This window comes from Toxotes jaculatrix, chromosome 5 (genome assembly GCF_017976425.1).
Source record: "Toxotes jaculatrix isolate fToxJac2 chromosome 5, fToxJac2.pri, whole genome shotgun sequence".
In the NCBI taxonomy this organism is placed as follows: domain Eukaryota; kingdom Metazoa; phylum Chordata; class Actinopteri; family Toxotidae; genus Toxotes; species Toxotes jaculatrix.
In genome coordinates, this window is record NC_054398.1 from 4,530,116 (window position 1) to 4,551,965 (window position 21,850).

Sequence of the window (21,850 nt, forward strand, 5' to 3'; positions counted from 1 at the left end):
TTCAGCTATAAATAATTCAGTAGGTTTGTTGTACATGAGATCACACATAGACATAATGAAATGCATTTAATAATTTATAATAAAAAACAAACTACAAACAGGTTACTTTTGACATAGTTTGCATGGTGAAATTACTGTGACAACACCCTGAGAAATGTGGGAAATACATTCCCAAAAATGTAAACAGAAATTTATGCTATATTTATTTAATTGGGACATGAGATAAAGCCCAGGCTTGAAAACTATTTTCTATGTGAAATACTGAGCAATCTATCACTACAAAGTGAGAAGCAATGTTTGTCTTAAGTCGGATCAGTCTGAGGTCAGGAGCAAGCTCAAGTCAACATCATCTGCCGCTGATCCATATGACTGCTCAGTGACATGTCCTGACATGTTCCTTCTGCAGCTGTCAGACTGTTCAGACCAAATCCACAAGCCACATACAATTACTATAGCAATGCCACGTCGTCATCTCCTCCTGCTTTCATCCCCAAATCTCATAAATGTTGGCAAATCGCCAGCTATTCTCACTTATCCTCAAAATCCATTTCTTGTCACTTTGTTCATTCATTTGCTCAACCTTTATATCTTGCCTCCACAAACTCACCACACATGCACCCACCAAACTATCATCAATCCACACCATCTGTCCCAATGCTCCAGCTCCAAAAATATCCACAGCCTGAACAAAAACAATGAATCAGCGCTAATAATCAACCCTTTTCCAGTGTTTTCATTGTTGATAAGAAACTTCCCTCCTCTGTAATGTTACGTCTCAAGTAAAACAACCACTTTCACAGCAATGTCAGTGCTTTGATTGTAATCTGAACCAGTGGGGTCAGAGGGCTGGAACCATGGGCCAATAAGTAATTAGAAATCTTTAGGGTCAAGGTTTTGCCCCCCCTCCCTCTCCAGAGTTGATTAATTGTACTACGCAGACTGTCCTGTGTGTAACAAAAATTGAACAAAAGAAGAGATCTCAGCAGGACGTGTTTCTTCTCAGCTTGCCAAAGCGCTGGTCCGATCTGCTAAGTGACTGAAATTCTGGCTCCAGACCAGCAAGCCAATGCTATTGCTGGACGCTGGCGTGATGAAGTACTCGCCGTGCACTCTGCCCATGTCGACTAACCTTGGGAATCCTCACTTCACCACATCTCGCTGATTGCTCCGACCACAGACTCCGTCACGTTGTTCAACCACCTTTCCATCAATAAATTCTGACATCCACCCGCCCAGTGTAACATCCTCAAATTAATTTCGGCATCGATCTATCAAACCAATGTCTATCTGTCCGTCCCTCTGCTGTGTATGTTTTGGTGATGTCATTCTCATGTTACTCACCAGGCAGCCTGTTCATGTTGACTCCCTGTGCAGACAGACCGATGCCCATGTACCTACACACGAGAAGAAAAATTCAAACTTCAGTAGATTTTACACATTACACAGCAATGCAGCCACATTTAAACACATCTGTTATCACTAAAAAAAAAACCTACAGTACTTTAGGTAATTTGGTTGGGGGTTTTTTCTGGTTAACTTTGAAAAATATTCAAATAAAACTCTGGATCATCTTTTGATTTGTGTCAGGCAGCGGCAACTTTGAACACACTGTCTTTGATCTCCTTTCACATCCCAAATGTGAGGACTACTTATTGCAGCGCGAACGGCCTCTGAGATAGAGTCGAACCATTAAAAGTGGCAGCGAGAGTTGAAGCTTAGGGGTCAGCAGTGACATCATAAGTCTGTCACACCAGGATAAGTGATTGGACTGAATCCTTTTCATGTAAGCAAGCTTAGGAAAGCAATGGCAAAAAAAAAAAGCTCTTTGCTCAATTGAACGAGTCATCAATATTGTCAGTTGCACACATCTGGCGTAGTCTCAGCTCACTTCATCACTCAGATCGCAGCAGTCAATTTGTGGTCTGAGCTAAATGGATGGCTTTATTCACAAGTTTCCTCCTTTATACTCAGCGGCATCTGGGATGTAGGAGGAGGAAAAGATACTGGTGTCACAGCAACCAAGGCTGTGGACTGGAGGATGTGCCGAGTTCTGTTTCTGTTCCAAAGTGGTGGACTAACCAAAATACCAATACCACCACCCCTGGAGCCATGCCATAAAAAAAATGGCTAACAACATCTTTCTGATAGAGGTTACCCCGGTGATGGAAAAGATCAAACCAATGCTCATGCAACGGAAGCACCCAGAAATATTCTGTTGAGAGAAAACAACAATAAGGACAACAGAACTCTGAGACTCTGCTTTGTTTCCTATTACAATGGTTGTTTCAGTCAAATTGAACAAACTTGATGAGGCTTTGACCAGTTGAAATGAAACCCATGCTGAAAGAGCCTGTCTTAAACCCTCCTGTCTTTGCAACCCCAGATTAAAAGCTACACGGACAGGTTCATCGGACAGGTCTGAGTCATGAACCTGGCTTTCACCCAAAAGCAGCTACCAATGCGGCTGATATGCACAATGTCATAACAATAGCAATGGGATTCTTTTCCTCACCCACTTACAGAAGGAAAGTTTGTCCATAAACAATTTATTAACCATTCCACTGGTGTCATTTACATGCTGCTGTGTCACTGTGGCAGGGGCCATGTTAGTCTAACTAAAAGACATCTCAAAGCAATAAGATTGGAATATAAAATGGCCATTAGCATGGTTAATACGGCGTATAACACTGCCAAACATTACACTGAAACCAAACAGTGTTCATTCTGTTTTGCTGGTCTGGAACAAGAATCAGCCTTAAGAGGTGGCAATAAACCCAAACTTCACACCCAGAGAAATGTTTTGGATTGGCCAACAAAACGCAGATGTGTGCACATGTGTATTAAATGATGACTTTTCATTTAAATCCTTTTTATAATTGTCAGCTCATGATAAATTTGATTATGAGAAGAAATTACTTTATGGTGATTGTTTTGATTCGTGTATTGGCCAAAAAAAAAACTGCCGAAATATAATTTTATAATTTTAAGGTTTATCTATTGATAGCAGCCCCTTCATTGTGTGACCTTAACACTCCCTGTGTTACCCAGTAAGCGAATGTGTATGCCACCGCATGTTGTGATCTGAATCATAAGTTTATGTTCTGAGTGCTAAGGTTACAGGACTATTTGAGTGTTTTGTTTACTTGCCATCACTACATCTAGCCCATGAAGGAGTGACAGCTAATGCTAATAATATTGCTCCTTTCTATTATGTGTAATGAACTCAGCGAGTGTGCAGAAGCTTGACAATGGTATTTAGACAGTGTTCAAATTACATGAAGGAAAAATAATATCTAGTGTGAGTAAGTGTATAATTTAGGATTAACTAGTTTCCACTCCTAGAGTAGAACTTGTTAGCCAAGTTCCCTAACAACCTAAACCTGACAGCATGATGGGTCCTCCCAAACCCTGGATGTTTAAAACAGACAGATTTAAATCACTAATAGTTGGATATAGTCTGATATAATCAGCACTATGTGGCCAAAAAGAACTAGTCAACCTGTCCATCTGAAAGATATAAACTATGCAACACACAACAGTCATAATATTATCTTTACAGTTTTTTTATTTTATTACACACAAATGAGGAGAATTTAAGCTTTTTACTCCATGTTGTTAAAGAGAGTGAGGCCTGAGGCTGTAGTATAGAGACTTTCTGTGTTTTTGGAAGTCAGTATCATATTTGGGTTTATTTTGAGTTTCGGTTTGTTGCCCAGTTTCAGTGGTATACCTTAGAAATACACATGAAGTACTATTACAGTGGAATGTCATGGCAGTATTTCCTGACATACCACTTCCATCTGGATGTTAAGAACGAAAGGAATGTTAATTGTCCAGCGTTTGTGATGTACTGTATGTTATTATTTCATGTCGCAACTTAAATATGAATTCAATATGTTGTTACGTTCTGCTGCTGGTCCAGTGAACCACACAATTACTCCATGTAATCGTACTTCTGACAGATGTTTCAACTCAAACTGCTAAGTTGATCTGGAAAACTTTCCTATTTACAGTTAAGTTGGTAGTTACACACAGAGACACTCCCACGTCTTTTATACCACAGATTTGTTCTGTTCGCACTAAGCTGCTAAACTGGAACTCGGGAGTGTTAACAGTGTATTACGTAATGTGGGACTTTTATTGGGGAGGATGGAGAAGAGTTTTGGTTCCAATGCAAAGTACAGGCCAAAAGGTGAGGTTGGACAGCCTCCTGGCTGTCCAACCTCACCTTTTATTATTACTTTGCCATCTAAACACCTGGCAAAGTAATAATAATGTCACTGGCAATGATCAACAACCCCATATTTCCCAGCAGATGCTATAGCTTAGGGGCAGTAATGTGGCTTATTTATACTGTATGGCTTGCTGTATATCATTATTTGAAAGTGACAGGCTCTCCTTATTTATTTTCTACACCAGAGAATATTTATAATAATTTTTTTGTAACTTTTCTAAGCCACAGGTTGGTGACATTGGTCAGTAATGCAGCAGTCTGGGAAACTGTCTTTCAGGTTCTTCCAGAGACTCCTGAGAAATGTTATTATAGGTAACTCAGCGCTGCACTTTTACAATTTTGTTTGAAGTTAATTCTGCTGCTTTTGGGAACCTATTCTGGGTGCCATGTTGGAGCAAACAATACCTGGATAGGTCTAAACATGGGGAAACACAAAAGTTAGGGCTGAGTGTACTTTAGGCAACATACCAGTACAAACAGTAGTATAACAAAACTGTATAAGTGGACATGGATTTTTGCACCAGTACCTGCAGAATACAGGTGTTTTAATTTACAAACAAATAAAATTTCTCTGATACTAGTTTAAAAATGTGTCACCCCAAACCACTAAAGCATGGTCAAAGAGGCTGTTCACCTCGCTTCTCTGTTAGATGTAAATGTGTAATGTCCTCAGCATTCAGGTTTTGCCCCTCAGATTTGATGAGCCAGGGCTTGTTGCTAAAGCTGCCAGTTTTTGGGTTGTAACATCCCTATTTTCACTGACCCAGCAGACAAACAAAAGTTTAAATGCCTGTCATTATTGATGCCCCTCTATCTGTGGCTGAAACATTTGGAGAGCAGGACAGCTGATGCAGATATTGGCAACAAGACTCAAGCGGAGGTCGTGAATGACATCTTTGGAGGCACTGATGTATTAAGCAGGGAACTTGGACAAGTGACACAAAGATTGCTGTTTTTTTTTAAACGCAGACTCAAGGTGAGGGAAATGCTGCTTAAGCAAGTTTAGAAATTTGCAGCCCACCAAAGTGATCCACAAATATATGACCCTGAAAGAACAATCCCAAGAGACCCAGATGAGCAAAGATAAACTCAAATCATGAAATGTCTGACACATCATCAAGGAAAATACAATAATCTCAGAACAGCCTGAAAACATTAGAATACACATGAAATAATTATGTGTACTGGTGCTAACAATTTCACAACATATACTACTCTCTACAAAGACTAGACACATTCTGTAACACGTGGAAAACATGAATTGTTACGGTTATTCGCTGCTCCCCGGTGTCTCTCTGTATGTGTGTGTGTGTGTGTTGTGAGCGTGGTGCCCCTCTCACTCCTCCATCTCCCTGGTTGCCAATCAGCCTGCACACCTGCAATCCATCTACACATCAGCTCAGCAGTATATCAGCCCTGGTTCCTCATCCACTTATCGCCCGAGTGTTGTTTCAGCCAGGTGTGGTGGATCACGTTCTTGGGCTACTTAGAGCATTGCATTCTAAGCTTTGACTCTCGTGTTGTTTTGATCACTGAACTAATCCTTGTCTCCCTGTGCAACAGGATCATTGTGCGCCTGCCTGTTCTTCTGTCCGTCTCCCCTGCCTGCCAATCAGTCATGCAGCCACTCTTGCAACCCCGCCTTCATCCATCCCTATTCTGCCCTGCTTCTCCAGCCACCAGCTTCCCTCTGCCTGTTATAATCCTCACCTCCATCCTCCATCCAAATCCCCCCCGAGAGCAGATAATAAACCTTTTCTTATTCATTCTAACTTGATCTTAACATGAATTGATGATACACCTAACCATAATCAATAGGTGCGGAAATCTGAGGCCACAAACATGCTTGCTAACAACTGTTGGATTTAGCAAAGTGACATACTAAAGTTTACTGTGTAATATTTAAATTGTTAGCCCACTGGCACACTGTTAGCATGTTAACATACTAATCCAGCATGTTAACATATATTTAGCATGCAATGTTTGGCGTATCAGCACATCAACATGCATGCCATGAGCATTATAAATGCTAACATTTGGGATGTTAGGTTAACATGCTAATGTTTAGCATGTTATTTTAAACTGACATTTAACAAATTAGCATGCATGACAATCCTTTAGGTAACTGTCAAGGCCAACCAAACATTCTGCTTAGTTTGAAAACAGAGATCAATTAAACTTAAGGAATTATTGCTAATTGATAATGACTTATTATTTATGGCTAATGGCTATGCTATGCTAATGGGTAAAATTTTCATATAGGCACATGATGTTTTTGGTTTTTTTTGATATTTCAAAATAAGAACATCCTCTTGTCCTCAGATTGGACAAGCTAATGTGTGGTCACCACTTGTATTACACAAACTCTTGGCAGGACTGCTACTGTGCACATTATGCTTATAACTGCTCTAGAAATCAGAGCATGAACAGGTGAGACGAGAACTTTGTTCTCATGAGCTTGGCTCCTTTGATAATACTCTCAGAAAACTGTCAGTGCAGTCCAGTGATCCATGAACCTGAACATGAAGAAAAGCTAAAAGCAGGGATACTTGCTTTTAGATGCACTTTTAGTTTTGTTCGGGCACAGTGACAGTGTTATGAGAGAAACACTGACTGACTGATCCAAGGCTAGAAAGGATTTCCCTAGTATCATAGGACACATGCACTGAAGCTTGTCCAGACTTCTATCTGCTTACCCATCTCGACCTTTGCTGACAATCTTGACTTCAAAGTAGTAGATCCCACAGGCGGCGGGGATTGGGTGTGTGGCTCGCACTGATGCAGCATCCTTGTGGTTCTTACCATGGCCTGCATGAAGGGAAAAACAAGGTAAGGAAAAATACATACAATGTGCAATTTTATGTAAGTATTAAGTCTTCTGTGTAGGTACACAGAACAGCACAAACAAAGCATCTTTCATACAGCTGGGAAATGCACTATGAAAGTTTGTGGTGCCTTTCAGTCCCACTGGAAAGAGCTAGGCCAACATGTAAGTAACATTAGCCTGCCATTATTATTTAACCAGTAAATGGAGCTTTAGAAAAACATCGGCCTGTATTTGACTACTGATACTACACCAAAGCTGGTAGAGCAGACAGACAGTTTCACCCAAAAGTGTTTGGTTGGTGGGTGAGATTAGTTCCAACTGTAAAGTGCTTGTAAAAATGCAGCATTTGTTTACTTCACTGCATGTGTTGCCTCATATTTTATCAGTACGCTTGTGTTTGTTTACAATGGCACCAACAGGGTGTTTATCATCTTCAAAAATGGTTGTGTGATTGGATCTAACAGCAAAGCAGCAAGTCAGCTTTAAAAACTGCAAAAAAAAAAAAAACCCACTCATATCAGTATCAACTTGTGTCCTAAGAACTAAAATATTATTTATTCATTTTGTTACATGGGCTATATATGCATTTTCTACATTTGCAAAACTTTAAGAGGCATAGATTTATGCAACTCTGATTCAGTAGTACGGGCAGGGCTATAAAACACAGCCTGCCAACTGACCAAAGCCTGACTGCCCCCTGCATAAACCACAGCTGAACTGATGAGGAGCCACTTCTCAGTCGTGTGACATTGTTTTGTAGGGACCATGATCTACTGTACTTCCATCAGCTTTTATTTTTTTAAAATCCTAAATTTCCCCAAGACTGTATGTGCTGGACAAGTTTGTCTTGTGTAATGCTTTGTTTTCTAGGATGTCTTATCAATCCACATATCAGACAGTCATACCTAACTCTTTGACTTTATGTACTGGAACCCACAATGACATTTAGCGATCAGTCAGGCACAGATGAAGCTCAAATCGTACCGATTTTCCTCCAACAATCGATACTTTTGTTAACGTGACTTTTCTATAATGAGATTGTAAATGGCATTGATTTTTGTGTATGTGTGTGTAAAGATAACACACTATATATACAGTGTGGGGCAGAGGTGTAAACAACAGGGTCATAGGGCCCATGTATTGTGTCTGGACCAATTTGATTCAAGCACAACACTCATTACTGTATGTCATTCTATATTCAGATGGCTGCTTATGCAATCCCTCAGGTCCTGAGAGAGACTACTGTGTTCAGTAGTGTGTTGTGTAACTGCAATCTAGAGCCTCTACAGTAAGCATGTGCACCCCTGTCTGTTACATGTAATCACACCACTGAGTTTCGTAATATATATCAATGTCATTGTGAGCTCTTTTTGTATGTGTGTGTATGTTGATGTCTGAAATGTAGCTAGGCTATAACCTTAAACGAAGCAGCTGGCTGTCAGCAGACACCTTGAGGCTCTTGCTGTTTGTGCGTGTGAGAGACAGAGTGTAGCAGCTCCAGCCACTAACATACATCCAGCTGGGATCAAGACATATAGTCATGATCAAAAATGCTGGTGGACTGAAACTGAGCTGAGTGTTCTGGTCTATAATTTACTATGACATACTGCATTTTTTAAAATTTGATGTAACATTTATGCTCGCAGTGATTTCCCAGTTCATGAACTCATCATCACACCATGTGCAAAGTCTTTGTCATGCAATTATTCCCTGATATTATTACGACTCTCACGTTGAATTGAAGTACATTTTGTGCAGCATTATTAATACATAAAATATACAAATGAACTTGTGAATCAGTGTCATCAAGAAAAATCAGCATCAAATACATCAGTTACCAATGTGTGTTCTTACATGTTAATTCATGTGACCAGCATGTGTTTGCATGTGTGTGTTGTGGGGGTTCACAATTGTCTGGTCCAATGGCTGCAGCAACATTCATGCCATCTATTTTTAGATACTCCTCGTGAAAACAAGTCGTCAGTGGGCCAACAGGTCTCTTTACAGCTGCATACATGGGTAGGAGAAATGGCTACTACTTTTAACAACAACCCACCTCCACCCCCTAAATGACACTCCTCAATTAGACAGTCACACGCCCCAAAGTACAGGAACTGTTTCTTTATCCGGACTACAAATTATAAAATTTACCTAAAAATGTCAGCATGCTATTTAACTAAAATACTGAGACAAAACTGTTCTCAGAAAAAAAACAGCACCGACAATGCAGCGTCACACATTTCAGCTGTTACGTGACATCAAACCTCTCCACCAGAGGTCAAGGTTCAAAGGGTAATGTCCTGTTCTTCTTACCCCACAGCACAGTCAGGCCTTAATTGCTTGTTAGGAAACCAGCAGTACCTCCTCTGAAAGCAGGAGAAAGTGCAAAATCTATCAGTTCAATAACAGCAACTACAACAAAGGCCCACAGTGACTCCGTCTCGTCCCATCAACAGCGGCAGAAGACTGAATAGTGCTATGATGTAAGAAATGATGATGATCTATGGAGATCCAGGAAGAATTAGAGGATCCGGCTATGGTAGATTCAGGCTATGTAAGGTGCAGAAACTCATTCAAATGGCTTGAAGAGGAGATGGTGGATATCAGGCACAGTATAGATCAGTGGTGGTGATAACTGTGACGTCACAGTTTCACCAGAATCACCACCATTCAAATTTTACATTAACATTTTAACATGAAGTAAAGTATAAGAATCACATGTGTAAATAATAAAATTAATAATGGCTAAATTCCATTTTAGCTGAGTGTCAGGGTCCAGGTATTGTGCATCATGGCTCACTGTCACCCTGTCATGTCTTACTGGAACAGTAACACAATTAAACAGAGTTGATGTTAATATTATTAGTAACACCTGTGCTTTTCATACTATAAGTTAACACATGCTATGAAAAAGCCCTACCGTTTGGTCTATAAATTCAATAGGCCCTTCAAACAAAAAATGCCTTGGATTGAGTTACAGCTACTAACAAATAATCCACAACAAGGAAATAGAAACATCAATTGCTCTGCACAATAGTGGCTTCACTAAGACTCAGTGTTATGCTTACCTCTAGGAACTTTAGAGGTACAATACAAAACAAGTTCGCATCCTGTTTGCAGAGGAATGAGACATCAGTCATGATTCAGCATGTGAGACTAGAAAAACCCCTATTTTCTTATATTTTCTTAAGTTAACATATCTGGAAACACTACATACAGTAATAAATTTTAGATCACATGACTCCCTGTAATGTGGAAAATTTGAAAATGCTGCTGATTTCAGTTCTGCAGAGCTGGGGATCATATCACTAATTCTGTGAGTTATATACAACATGCTCTATCTCCTGAGCCACAGCTGACCTCTATGTTAGTAGTACATAGAAATTAGACGTCTCACGGAATTCCCAGCATACCTCTGCCCAGTTTTAACCTCAACAGAGGTCTATCCAAGCACATTAACGGATTCTACCTGCGTGGATGTGCAGGGTCTTTTAAACTATTAACAGTCAGTGGTCTTAACTGCTCTCAGAAAATGCTGACAGGGTTGTCTTATATAAACATTCCACTGACTCATGGGAGAGCAAAGGGATTTGATTTTCAGAGGCGTTTCACATCTATCACATAAATAAATTACTATGTTTGGAATGAAACATAACTAGGACAGGTCATGGAGGTGCCAATTCAGTAGCTAATGTCACATTTGGCTCTGAATATCATCTCAACATAATACATCGTTTAGGTAGACAGATATGGTTTAAAACAATTTACTGTAGCTAAAAATAGTGGTCCCACCCCTACTCCAGTCTTTTAAAAGAGGAACATGTACCCGCACATACAAATCACTCCACCCACACTAACTTCACCTACTACCTGCAACGCAGTCACATGTCATGTTGATAAACTGCTGGTAAGCTATAACTTCGATGATCATTTCTAACCAGTACTCTAATGTTGCTTTTGGTACCTGCAGTACTTTTCTTTTTGACGCATCATTTCTGTAGCAGTGTGTTTGATGGACTTGGACTGGTCCAAAATGTTCTGAAGGGGGATCTCTGGTATTATGGACCATCGCGGCGGCTGTTACTATGAGCAGTTGGGTCCTTGTATAACTGGACCAAAAGCTTTGTCTTCGCCCTTGGCACTTTGTCAAACTTTCTCAATAGATGGGACTCCACTGAGGATGTGCTCTGTCATCTATTCAGTTTGTGATTTTCAAGGACAGAATTTTAAATCACAGCCAAGGGTCCACTCTTCTGACCTCAGGATTACATGTCATATTTGTGCAGATGATGTAGTTCTTTTGGCTTTGTCAGGCTGTGACCTACATCATTTTTGGGATGGAGGAAAGCACCTCATGGTTCATGTCAGAAGAGCATAAATTATCCCCAGTGGATTTGGAGTGAAGTACTGCCGCAAGTGCAAAAGCTTAAAGCTGCATTAATTGAAATTAAATTTCATCATCCGCCAGTGTCTGTGAGAGTTTATGCAAACTGCATGTGTACATGCCAAAACTGATGACCCCGCAAACTGTAAACACATTCACCTATGTAGACAACTAATGTAGTCTAAACAGAGGCTCCAGAGAACTGAGAGAAACATGGGTAACAATTCTCTGATGATCTGTCACTACGAGCGACCCCTTTCACATAACCCATTGTCATTTGTTCCATTGTTAATACAGAAATATTGATTACTGCGGCTAATACTTCCCAATATTGTTCAGAGGTGAGGGTAAAATTGAGCTTTGGCAAAGCTTTCAATCAATGCCTGGCCATACACTCTGAGTAGACATCAAGGAAGCAAGTGGCTAGAATGAGTGTCCTTCTCAGCAGCGAGTGAGTAGTTACTGCTGTGTCTGCCACCAGGTGACAGTTGTCTGTAATCTGAACAGGTGGCATCAGAGGGCAACACCACTGCCCAGGTTGCTGGCTGGCTACCTCCCACCCTACTAAAGAACTGTGCCTTACTCTACAAGTTGCTACTATCTACCTGCTCTAATTTCATGATAGTTAAGCAGACATGAGAAAGTCTCAGTCCTTTCATAGTCATTTACCTTCACTGCTTGAACTTCATAATTCAGAAAAAGATTGGCTAGTGGGAGAGCGAGATAAAGTTGTTAACAAGCTTACCATGAGTGAGCTCATGGTAAGCTTAGTTGTTAAAGAAGTTTAACAACTAAGCTTAGTTGTTAAAGAAGCGTATTTTGTTTTTAAAGCACTTTAAAAAATGTAAAAAGAAGCACTTTCTAACTTTCGTCTTCAAGATGTTTAATAAATAAATCTGTACTAAATCAGTAGATTAGCTATGTATTAATTCATACTTTAAAACAACAAAAACAACACTACACTACAGTGTCATCATGAAATCATCTCTGCATCAGCAATTTTAGTAAATAATAATAATAATAATAAATATTTAACATCACTCAACCAGTGCATTCATAAACACAAACTCCAAATGTCTGATTCTATGTGTTGCAGTGTTTATTTATGTATCTATCTGTTTAGACTGGGTAGATAAAATCTGTGTCGCTACAAAACAGGACTAGGTAGACACTGTGTGGCCTTGAAAGAGAAAATTGGCACACTGGTCAAAATAGCATCCAAACCACAAGGGTGAAGGAACAGAGTGGGAGCTGGAACAACCAGGAGGAGAAAAATTATCCTACACACTTCAGAACAGACCTACTTATATTGTCATCCCTGAACAATTGTGCAGTGTCACTTAATCTGCGCCCTTTTCATACACATAAAGAGTCAGTGCTCTACATAAACCCAATGAAATGACACATCCTATCTTAAGACATACATGGGGCCAGTCATCATTTTGTGCCAATGCCACAGCAGTGACAAGTGCATAGGTAATACTAGACAGAATGAAAGGATCTCAATAACACTGATTAAAATGTAAGGTAAGATGAATGATTTGCCACGACTCTGTTTTGTCACACTGCTAACAGAAGTCTCCATGGAGCACAACAGGATTCACATAAAAAATGAATTATGTACATATACATCATCTATCAAAATTAAACCACTATTCACATTAACAGCACAGTTAAAATCGGACGATATGCCTGAGAGTCTCGATTTAAGCAAATAAAAGGCCTTCCCCGCTATTCACAAACTGCAGGACCATTATTACGTATGTGCCAAATAAGCCTTTCAAAATGGGTTACACAGCCTGCCTGCATCCTCTCATCCCCTGCATGTTTCACTGATGTAAACAGCCAACTGGGCCCAAAGTGGCCTTGCGATGCCCGTGTGGTGCTTTTCACAGCCTGAAATGCAGGACTAGCTTGCCTGCTGCTTGGGGGGGGGGGGGGCTGCCCTGACGTGTCGCCTGACGAAAAAATAACAGAGCAAGCAAAAGCCTGAGAACGGGACTTAACACAGATGTCACCTTGTTTTGATTTAGGAGCTGGATAGGTTAAAATAATCCAGCTGATAGGCCTGGCAAACCATACTGACAGTTTTTTAGCCAACTGTATAAGTGAGTGACTGTGCCGCCTGACGAGCAAAGTTGCTGTTATTGTGCAAATGCCAGAGTCTTCCGATAGTAGAGATTTATTACAAGATCGGTACATTTGGCCTAACGTAATGCGCAGAGGCCTCCTCCCTGACAGCAGCTGCTGAAAATGAGCTGGCTGCCTGCTGGAGGTTGGACATGAGACTGTTGTTGTGCTCAGGACACATACACATCTGAATGGAGCTGGACCGGTTGCTTCCAGGCTGGAAAAAATGATTTACGAATTCTGGAAAAGACTTCTAGAACACTGCCACCGAAATCACGCGAGAAAACACAACAATGCCATTTTTATTCTATTTTGGTGCTCGCTGTGGTCAAAAACTACACAACTGCAGCATTACACTCGGCACTACATTGTAAATGGTTAACAAGTTTGGCCTGCGTCCACCTTGTAGCCAGCTTATCACACTGTTTTCAATGCAATACTCTAGTCACAGCTAGGTTAGCTAACGTTAGCCTGTTAGCCACAAGGCTAACTACTGTACTTGCTTAAGAGATAGCTTGCTGTTAGCTTGCTCCTGTTTGTTAAATACCATTAGTTAGCTTATTGGCAAACCCCTGTCTGCGTCGTTATTGTTGCCAGTGTCCCCTTCCAGTAGAAACTATGGAGAACGTCAGATGCACAGTCAGTTTACTGCAAACAAATAACGTCACAAACGGTAAATAAACAAAAGGGAGCCGTGCTGTTAAAGGTGAATTTTAGTGTGATGGTAATAAGACCAACTGTCGGGGTTAGCGAGTTCACTGTCACCCATTTAGGCATTCCTCTCCCGCTCATTTGTGAAACAAAGCAAGGTTATAGGACAGGAGAAGCAGCTCAGACTAGATCTGCCAGGACTGCACACACACACACATACACAGTCAACATAATCGCATACCGTGTGTGTGTGTGTATGTGTGTGTGTGTGTGAGCGACTGAAAAAGAGACCCCCCCTCCTCCCCGCAACAACACAGTGACAGATTTGAGCCGAGACCCTCTGCTGATGTGACTACTTGCTCAGATCCATCAGGGCTGACCCAGCTCTCTAACCTTTATAATGGACCCGTAGGTTGTTTTGTGACAGCCCAATGTAGCTGTATTTATCCTTGGGGCTCCAGGATCGGGGTAAAGGGGTCTCTTCCTCGTTCACAGCCGGGTAGAGCCGTTTCAGTCGCTCGTTCAGCTCGTGCTCCTGGTAATTAAAAGCAGGATCCCCTAACGGCAGGCTTCCCGCTCCAAGCTCTGCCATTTTTGGCCTCTGTTTTTGTATCTTATTGTTCGTTTCTTTCTATCCAAAGCCCCGTGTCAGTCCGCTGGAGCTGTAGGCTGAGAGTGAGAGAGACTGAGGGGAGAAAATAGCAGCGGTGTGACATCCCCGGATAAGCAGCAGAATGTACTGTAGGCTGGAACGGTGCCGTGTGGGTACTGTAGTTCAGCTGCACGCTCGCTTTTATGCTAATGTCTCTAGAAATGACTACGCAGCTCCACTACGGTGACCCTGGTTTTGGTCTTCCACTGCGAAAGGTAGCTAGGAAATGTAGTTTTTCAGCTGTTACATTTATAGATTTTTTTTTTTTAATATTATACAATTTAATCCCCTTCTGTTAACTTATCCATACGTGACACATGCACGAGAAACATAAATACCTTTGCTTGTTAGATGGAAATGAATTGACAAGATTAATATCCCCATTATTTTCATAACAAAAACAAAGTGTGATATATGCAAAATGTGCCTATTTCAGAGTCTCTATTCAAATTATTTTAGCATATAGTGTTTTTCTTATCTCCTGTTCTATCATTTCCATGTTATATTGCAATTCCTGGAAGTTGCATTTTTTGTGTATTTGTAAAGTGGGTTACCCATTTGATTTGATTTATCGTATATTAGTTACTGGCACTATTTAGAGTCAATGGCTTATAAACTGGTCTTAAATAAACTACACTTTCCCATGGTTAGAATGTGTCTATATTCTTTTTTTAAGAGGAAAGTTATATATTACACAATTTGAAAACTAGTTAGGCGCGCCGCGGTCCACTCTGTGGGTCTTGCGGTGTGCGCTGTCCTCGTTACCATGGAAACCACGTTGCTACAATGCTATGACCTGTGATGCTAAACTAAAGTTAAAGGGAACCACGGCTTGTTACGTTATTATTTAGCCCTCACATAATCGTCAGAGATGTCACCACATAAAGATACTAAATTCCCACCTTTAAAGCCGTCACAAAAACAAAGGTAAGTGATAAATAGTATGCTATATAAAATATAGTAACTCTTGGATTATTGCAAGTACACATTGTGGTTAGCGTAACCAGCTAGTTAAAGTACAATGTTCAACCTAACTTAGCTTCGTTCCTGTTTATTTTAGGCTTACATGTGACCACATTGTTCAAAATTATACTATCCAGACGTCAGAGGAAGGACAAGAAGGGGAAACCGCTGGTGCTTTTTCTGCCCAGCCTTATGCAGCGAGAAAGGTAAGCAAACCAAGAGCAGGTTCATCGAGCCTGTGAAGATTTCACTCATGCCTCTGCCTCTGTGTGTGTATGTGATAAACTCTGCTCTGATAGTTTTGCTTGGCAGGAAGCAATTACATTTATGCAGGCCTGGGGAGAAAGCCCCAACTGCTGATGCATCTGGAGAGCTATGTGAACAAGGAGCTGCAAGATATCAGCCCCAGTGAGCCAAAATTCCAGGAACTGAAGCTACAGGTGTTTTTTCACAATAAAACCATTAAGAGTTCCATACTTATATCCACAATAATCCCTGCCACAAGCACATTTATTGTTTGTTTCTAAAGATAGAATATTATATGTGATGATATTAAATTATATCATCTGCTTTGTCCACAGGTCTATCGTGAAGTCTTTGGCTGTTTCATCAAAGAGTTCAAAACCTACCAACCCCTTCTATGTGATATCAAAAAGGAATATGAAAACACTTTAGGTCAGTAGAGTGTGAGTAAACCTGTCTGACCATTCTCATTTCTTTAGAAGAATTAAACTAGTGTACAGTCACACCTTCAGAATGGATTCTGTTAGTGTTTTAAGATAAAAGGAAGGTTTTTTCAATAAAGTTGTTGACAGTTAATATAGTTTGGTATAATCTAAATATGTATAAATGATTACGTGAAGTGTGTGCTACCCACAATGATCTTGTATGAGTGACATTTAAAAAATTTAGCTTAGCAAATATAATGACTGCATACAGACACAATTTATAATGTCTTTCTTTTGTTTATTAGAAATTAAGCTATATAAGTTGTTCAGTAGTCATTTAGCCTCTAAAATGGCATAAATGACAAGTGTCCACGTTCTCAGATCCTGAAGTGATTGATTTTTTTCAAAGTGCTTCCTTTGTCTGTCAGAAATCTCTAAAGGATTCAATTTACAATCATGAAATGAGAAAAATAAAGGTACATCTTTAAGTTGGAAAAGCATAAAGGACTTATTCATTAATTGAATTTAGTATGATTATTGATCACACTTGACCGTTGACAAACTGCCAAAATTGTTATCAAAAATCATAGCTCTATAGCTTAACAATAAATCCTTAATCATGCATTATACATCTGTTCAGCGTATCAGCAGGATCAAATTCGACAACTGGAACCACTGCGATCCCATCTAAGGCTGGTGACAGAGGAATGTGACAGGAAGATTCAGGCTCACTGGGGAGAGGAGCAGGCTGAGATTGGAGCCTTGAAAAGGGAGAAGCAGCAGCTGCAGAGGGACATTGAGGCCATGAAGGAGAAAGAAAAGGCCATGCAGGCAGTGGTACATGGCATACTTGTAAAGTGGTGTTCTAACCACTATTTATTTGTTAATTTGTGTAACTTTATAGGACATACAACTTGTGTGATCTGGTGTGATTTATTTCCACATGAATTCTTGTTTCTCCAGTAGTTTTATGTGCTGCCTTGATCTCATGCAATATGAACAATGTTGTTTAGTGACAGAAATCCTGTTATCAAAACCTTTTGTCTGAAGTTCAGTTAAGATCATAAAGCTGATGGTAGATTATCATTATCTTACGTCAGTCACCCCACTATCTTCCATTCCTTTTCAGGTAGAACGTCTGCAGTATGAACTGTCCAACCAGTATCTGCAGTACCGGGAGGAGCGTGATGCCCGCAAGCTGCTGATCTGGCAGCTCAGTGACCTAACAAGAGCCTCTGTGAAGGAGCAGCAAGCTGCAGATGAAAATACAGGTGAACCCAAGCACATCACTGTTCATTAATTTGTTCATTACTGTTTGTTGTACTCCTTTAGAACCTTGTCCACAGTCATTATAATAGATTAAAAAATCTGCTCTGTCTAATGCATTTAACTACTAGGCAAATTATGATTCCCGAACAATACTTTATGAATAAGAGACTCAACCAGGTATCCAAAGATAAATATCCAGAAACAAGTGTATTTTGTTCTGAGATTTGTTTCCATTGTAAAGAAGAGGTTAAAGACCTGGTGGAGCTGCAGCTCGCTCTGAGGGTGTGTCGGGGAGACCTGACTAAAGCCCAGGAGGAGCTCAAGAGGATGAAGTCAGAGTACTGGGATGTCGTGCCACGACGCAACTGGGACACCCTGGAACAAACACACAAACAGACACTCCAGCAGGTGGGTCATACAGACAGACACTTCACACACAGTACTCTCATGCACACATAGAATTCATTATTTAAAATCTAAAACTTTAAATGACTTGGCCTTTCTCTTTTTATCTTCTGTCCAGTTGAAGATGCTGCAGGGTGACTTTGATCATTTGAAGAGTGAGTATGACACCTTGCTGGATCTCCATAAAAGAGGCAGTATGCAGGCTGAGACACATGAGTCCACTGCTGTGCAGGTACGGTACGTTAAGCCCATGGCTTCAGAAGTCGGCACAATATGTTGTAGAGTCTTTATATAGAATCTTGTTTCCCAAAATTGTACAGTAAAGGTGACGATGTGTTAACAACTCAAACAGACCCAACAGAACCTTAATTTTTGACCCTAAAGAGGTTAGTATATGTTCACAGATTTGTTTCATTATGCTACACTAACCTTGTATAAAGGAATAGTTCAGCATTTTGGATTATACACTTATTTCCTGTCTAGTATTCACGTCCAGGGGCAAAATGAAAACAAAGCTGATTTTACCAGTTATTCTGTTTTATTTAGTTCATGTGGCATTGTTCACTGTAGTTTTTATTTAGTTTTTGTGTTTTTGAGTGTCATTTTTATCTTTAACAAAAGTATTTTTTTCACTGCTAGTTTTAGTTTTAGTCTTAGTTTTTGTTAACTATAATAACACTGGTAAAGGATGAAGATGGAGCCAGCAGAATGTTAGCTTAGCTTAGCATAAAAACTGGAAATAATGGTGAACAGCTAGCCTGGCTCTGTCTAAAGTTAAAAGAAATGCTTATAAAGTTCACTAAATAACATGTTAAATCTTGTTTAATTAAAAAAAAGTCTAAAAATGACAAGTGGTGGTTTTATAAGATTCAGTTCAGAATTCTGAATGCATTAAACAAACAATATATAACCAGTTAAATACTTAGTTGCTGATTGGTAGATTTTTTTAAAAAATCAGACAGATGCAGTCTGGCTGTGTCCAGTCTTTTTACTAAGCTAGGCTAACCATGTCTGGGCTGCAGCTTCATATATATACATATGAAAGTAATACTGATCTTCTCATCTGACTCTCAGCAAAAAAGAAAATGTGTATTTCACAAAATGTAAACTTTTGGCTTAACAAGCTGTTTGTTGCTTTTCAGATGAATGAAAGAGTGTCTCAAGGGCAAAGCCACATTCAGTCCAGCCAGCTAAAAGAACTGATCCACTCTGATAGCCCTGAGAGCGACACACTCACTGTCCAGGAGTTTAGGTAATGCACAAAAGCACACACACAATTGTAGTCAAGTCAGTTTTATATAGTCCAAAACCACAAACTTGTCACAGAGGGCGTTTCAATGTGTACAACACCCTTTATCCTTAGGCCTCAATTAAGCTAAATAACTAGACTTCACAATCAAAAAAAAACATTTGGCTGAAAGCAAAGTAGTTGTTCTCTATTGCTCTGTCTGTTTCTGAGTTGTGTACATGTGTGTATGTATAGGGAAGCCCTGAGGACAGCATTCCCTCTGAAGTCAGATGAGGAAATAAATGAAATGGTGACGTTGGCTCAAAGTGAACCAGACAAAAGCAATGACTTGATCTCCTCCAAAAGACTCAGCAGCCTGGTACGTATCAGCAGAGGTTTCACTGTTTCGGTCTGATGTTACTTAACGCAATTTGGAAAATGTGCCTCCCTGCCCATGAGGCGTATGGGACTGGAAAATCATTAGGTTAAACCTAGTTGTTTAGTAATTGTGACCACCGGGACTACTGTGGCCATTTCAGCGATGAAATGGTAAATTTTTTAATGTCTTTACAGACCCGAAAATATGGTTTGAACAGTGTTTTGCTGCTTTTCTATAATTTTGCTCTCTTGATTTTAATGCTCCAACAGCTTGCGGAATGTGGTGTGGCAGTCTTACCTCCAGCTCCTGACCAATCAGAAGAAAACGCTGTACCAAATAATTTTCCCGCCAGCAACTAATATTATATTGTAGTATTTGCTTTATTGTTAATTAAGAATGTAGGTCAGCTTGCCAGCTTAAGTACAATTTATCACTGACTTAAAACAATGTAAACAAGTCAATCTATCAAGTGTGCCTTGTAGAATGGGTTAATGTCACCCACTTATCAAAATATGAATGACTATAAATAAATATATGATTTTTGGTAGCTCTGATGGCCTTTTTTTCTGTACTTATCTTGCACTCTTAAACTGTTCATTCCAACATCAAAATGCGTTTTAAAAGTGCCCTGTTTTCTTGTAAACAGTTATGTTTCCAAGTGTTACTGCCAAAATTTGTGTGTATCCTTAAGGTTTAACAAATGTGCTGAATGAATTTCCTTCCTCATAAAAGCAAATATTTTAAGCTGTATCTAAAATCTTTATCTTAAATCTTGCATTGTTTACAGCCTTGCATAACTGCATTTCTTAGCATGTCACAGACACCTGTAGATCACAGGAATAGTGTGAAATTATTGGCAGTACTGTGTATTGTGTAAACTGTGTTCAAGTGCACAAGAATGTGCATCCTTGTGTGTGTCATTTATTATACCTGATGCCCAATTCAGCCCTAGACGGTATGTGTGTGTCTGTGCTAGGCAAACACTCAGTGCATCCTGCTTAAACACCTCTTTACCTGTCGCAACCTTCAGCGCATTACTCAGTTAACAAAAACAACCAATGTGACCATTTTTTGTTGAAATTACCCTGAAGACCCACCCAGAGCCTCGAGCCAAGGCAGCTGAGTTGGATGGCCACTCATGGTAAAAGCAGTATGTGACTGGGCATCATGCTTTAACTAGTCTGACAAAGACCATCGTTTTAAACTGTATAGAACTGTATCTGCATGAGGAAAGTCTACAATCCTACCGGCCTCAGTGTCCTTGAGGTCCAGTAGATGGTCTGGAGGCAGAGATTAATTAATGTGCTGTTACTGATAAAGTGGCCACCCCAGATAAACTCAGACATCCACAGTAATCTGTAAATGTTCATGCCATGTTTTAAAACACGCTTCTTTTTCTTTGAAAGGTTCGCAAGAAATCTTCCTGCGCAGCACCAAATAACATTGTTAAAAAAAAACTGCAGTATCTCAAACTCTCCACAGCAAAAGTCACCGTGGCTGCATTTTCTAATGGACGTGTCGCTGCACGAACTGGGACAAAGAAATGCACATAAGTTTTAGACTGTCATCTGGGACTCCTCCAACACATCTAATGGCATGAACAGCATGAGCTTACACACAGACAGACAAAAAATGTGTCCATGTATGAGTAATGTGAAAAAGCTGGTGTAGAAATCCAAGGTCAGATCAAGGACCTGTTTGGAGAGTTTGCTGAGAAGCAACTCAAGGTTACGGCAGAGTGCTTCAGCCATGCCCTCACCAGCCTCTTTGAGCAGGTGCCAAAGTTTTGATAAAAAGCCCTCTGTGGATTTCACATATGTCCTGCAGCCCTGGATTAACAACAAAATAAATAAAAAGAACACATACAAGGTTAACTGGGATTGTTTCTAACGAAATAAAGCCATTCAAATTTGAATTTCTTTACAAGGATGGATGAACATGAACAAAAGCTTCCCTCAGGAGTGACAGCTGCACATGATCTGTGCCATGTTTAGCTGGTATGATGTTTATCACATTCACCATCCTAGTTTAATGTGTTAGTGCATGCAAAAGTACAACAT

At 40.0% G+C, this 21,850-nt stretch overlaps 2 protein-coding genes across 4 annotated transcripts in view; one reads left to right on the forward strand and one right to left on the reverse strand.

Moving 5' to 3' along the window:
* Positions 1-14,934, reverse strand: part of ranbp10 (RAN binding protein 10) — a 31,823-nt gene extending 16,889 nt beyond the window's left edge. For all 3 annotated transcript variants that reach the window (XM_041037473.1, XM_041037472.1, XM_041037474.1), the window contains exons 1-3: positions 14,620-14,934; positions 6,931-7,042; positions 1,342-1,394 (exon numbers count right to left, since the gene is read on the reverse strand). In XM_041037473.1, the coding sequence (XP_040893407.1) occupies positions 1,342-1,394; positions 6,931-7,042; positions 14,620-14,818 (364 nt within the window). In that variant the 5' untranslated portion in view covers positions 14,819-14,934. The remainder of the gene's footprint in view (positions 1-1,341; positions 1,395-6,930; positions 7,043-14,619) is intronic.
* Positions 14,935-15,681: 747 nt separating this feature from the next.
* tsnaxip1 (translin-associated factor X interacting protein 1) lies at positions 15,682-20,237 on the forward strand. The gene is made up of 11 exons (XM_041037475.1): positions 15,682-15,805; positions 15,939-16,047; positions 16,141-16,281; positions 16,423-16,516; positions 17,150-17,346; positions 17,639-17,780; positions 18,020-18,186; positions 18,302-18,415; positions 19,326-19,435; positions 19,667-19,790; positions 20,060-20,237. The coding sequence occupies exons 1-11, from the start codon at positions 15,750-15,752 to the stop codon at positions 20,147-20,149; spliced, it is 1,344 nt and encodes a 447-aa protein (XP_040893409.1). The 5' UTR covers positions 15,682-15,749; the 3' UTR covers positions 20,150-20,237.
* Positions 20,238-21,850: the final 1,613 nt, after the last annotated feature.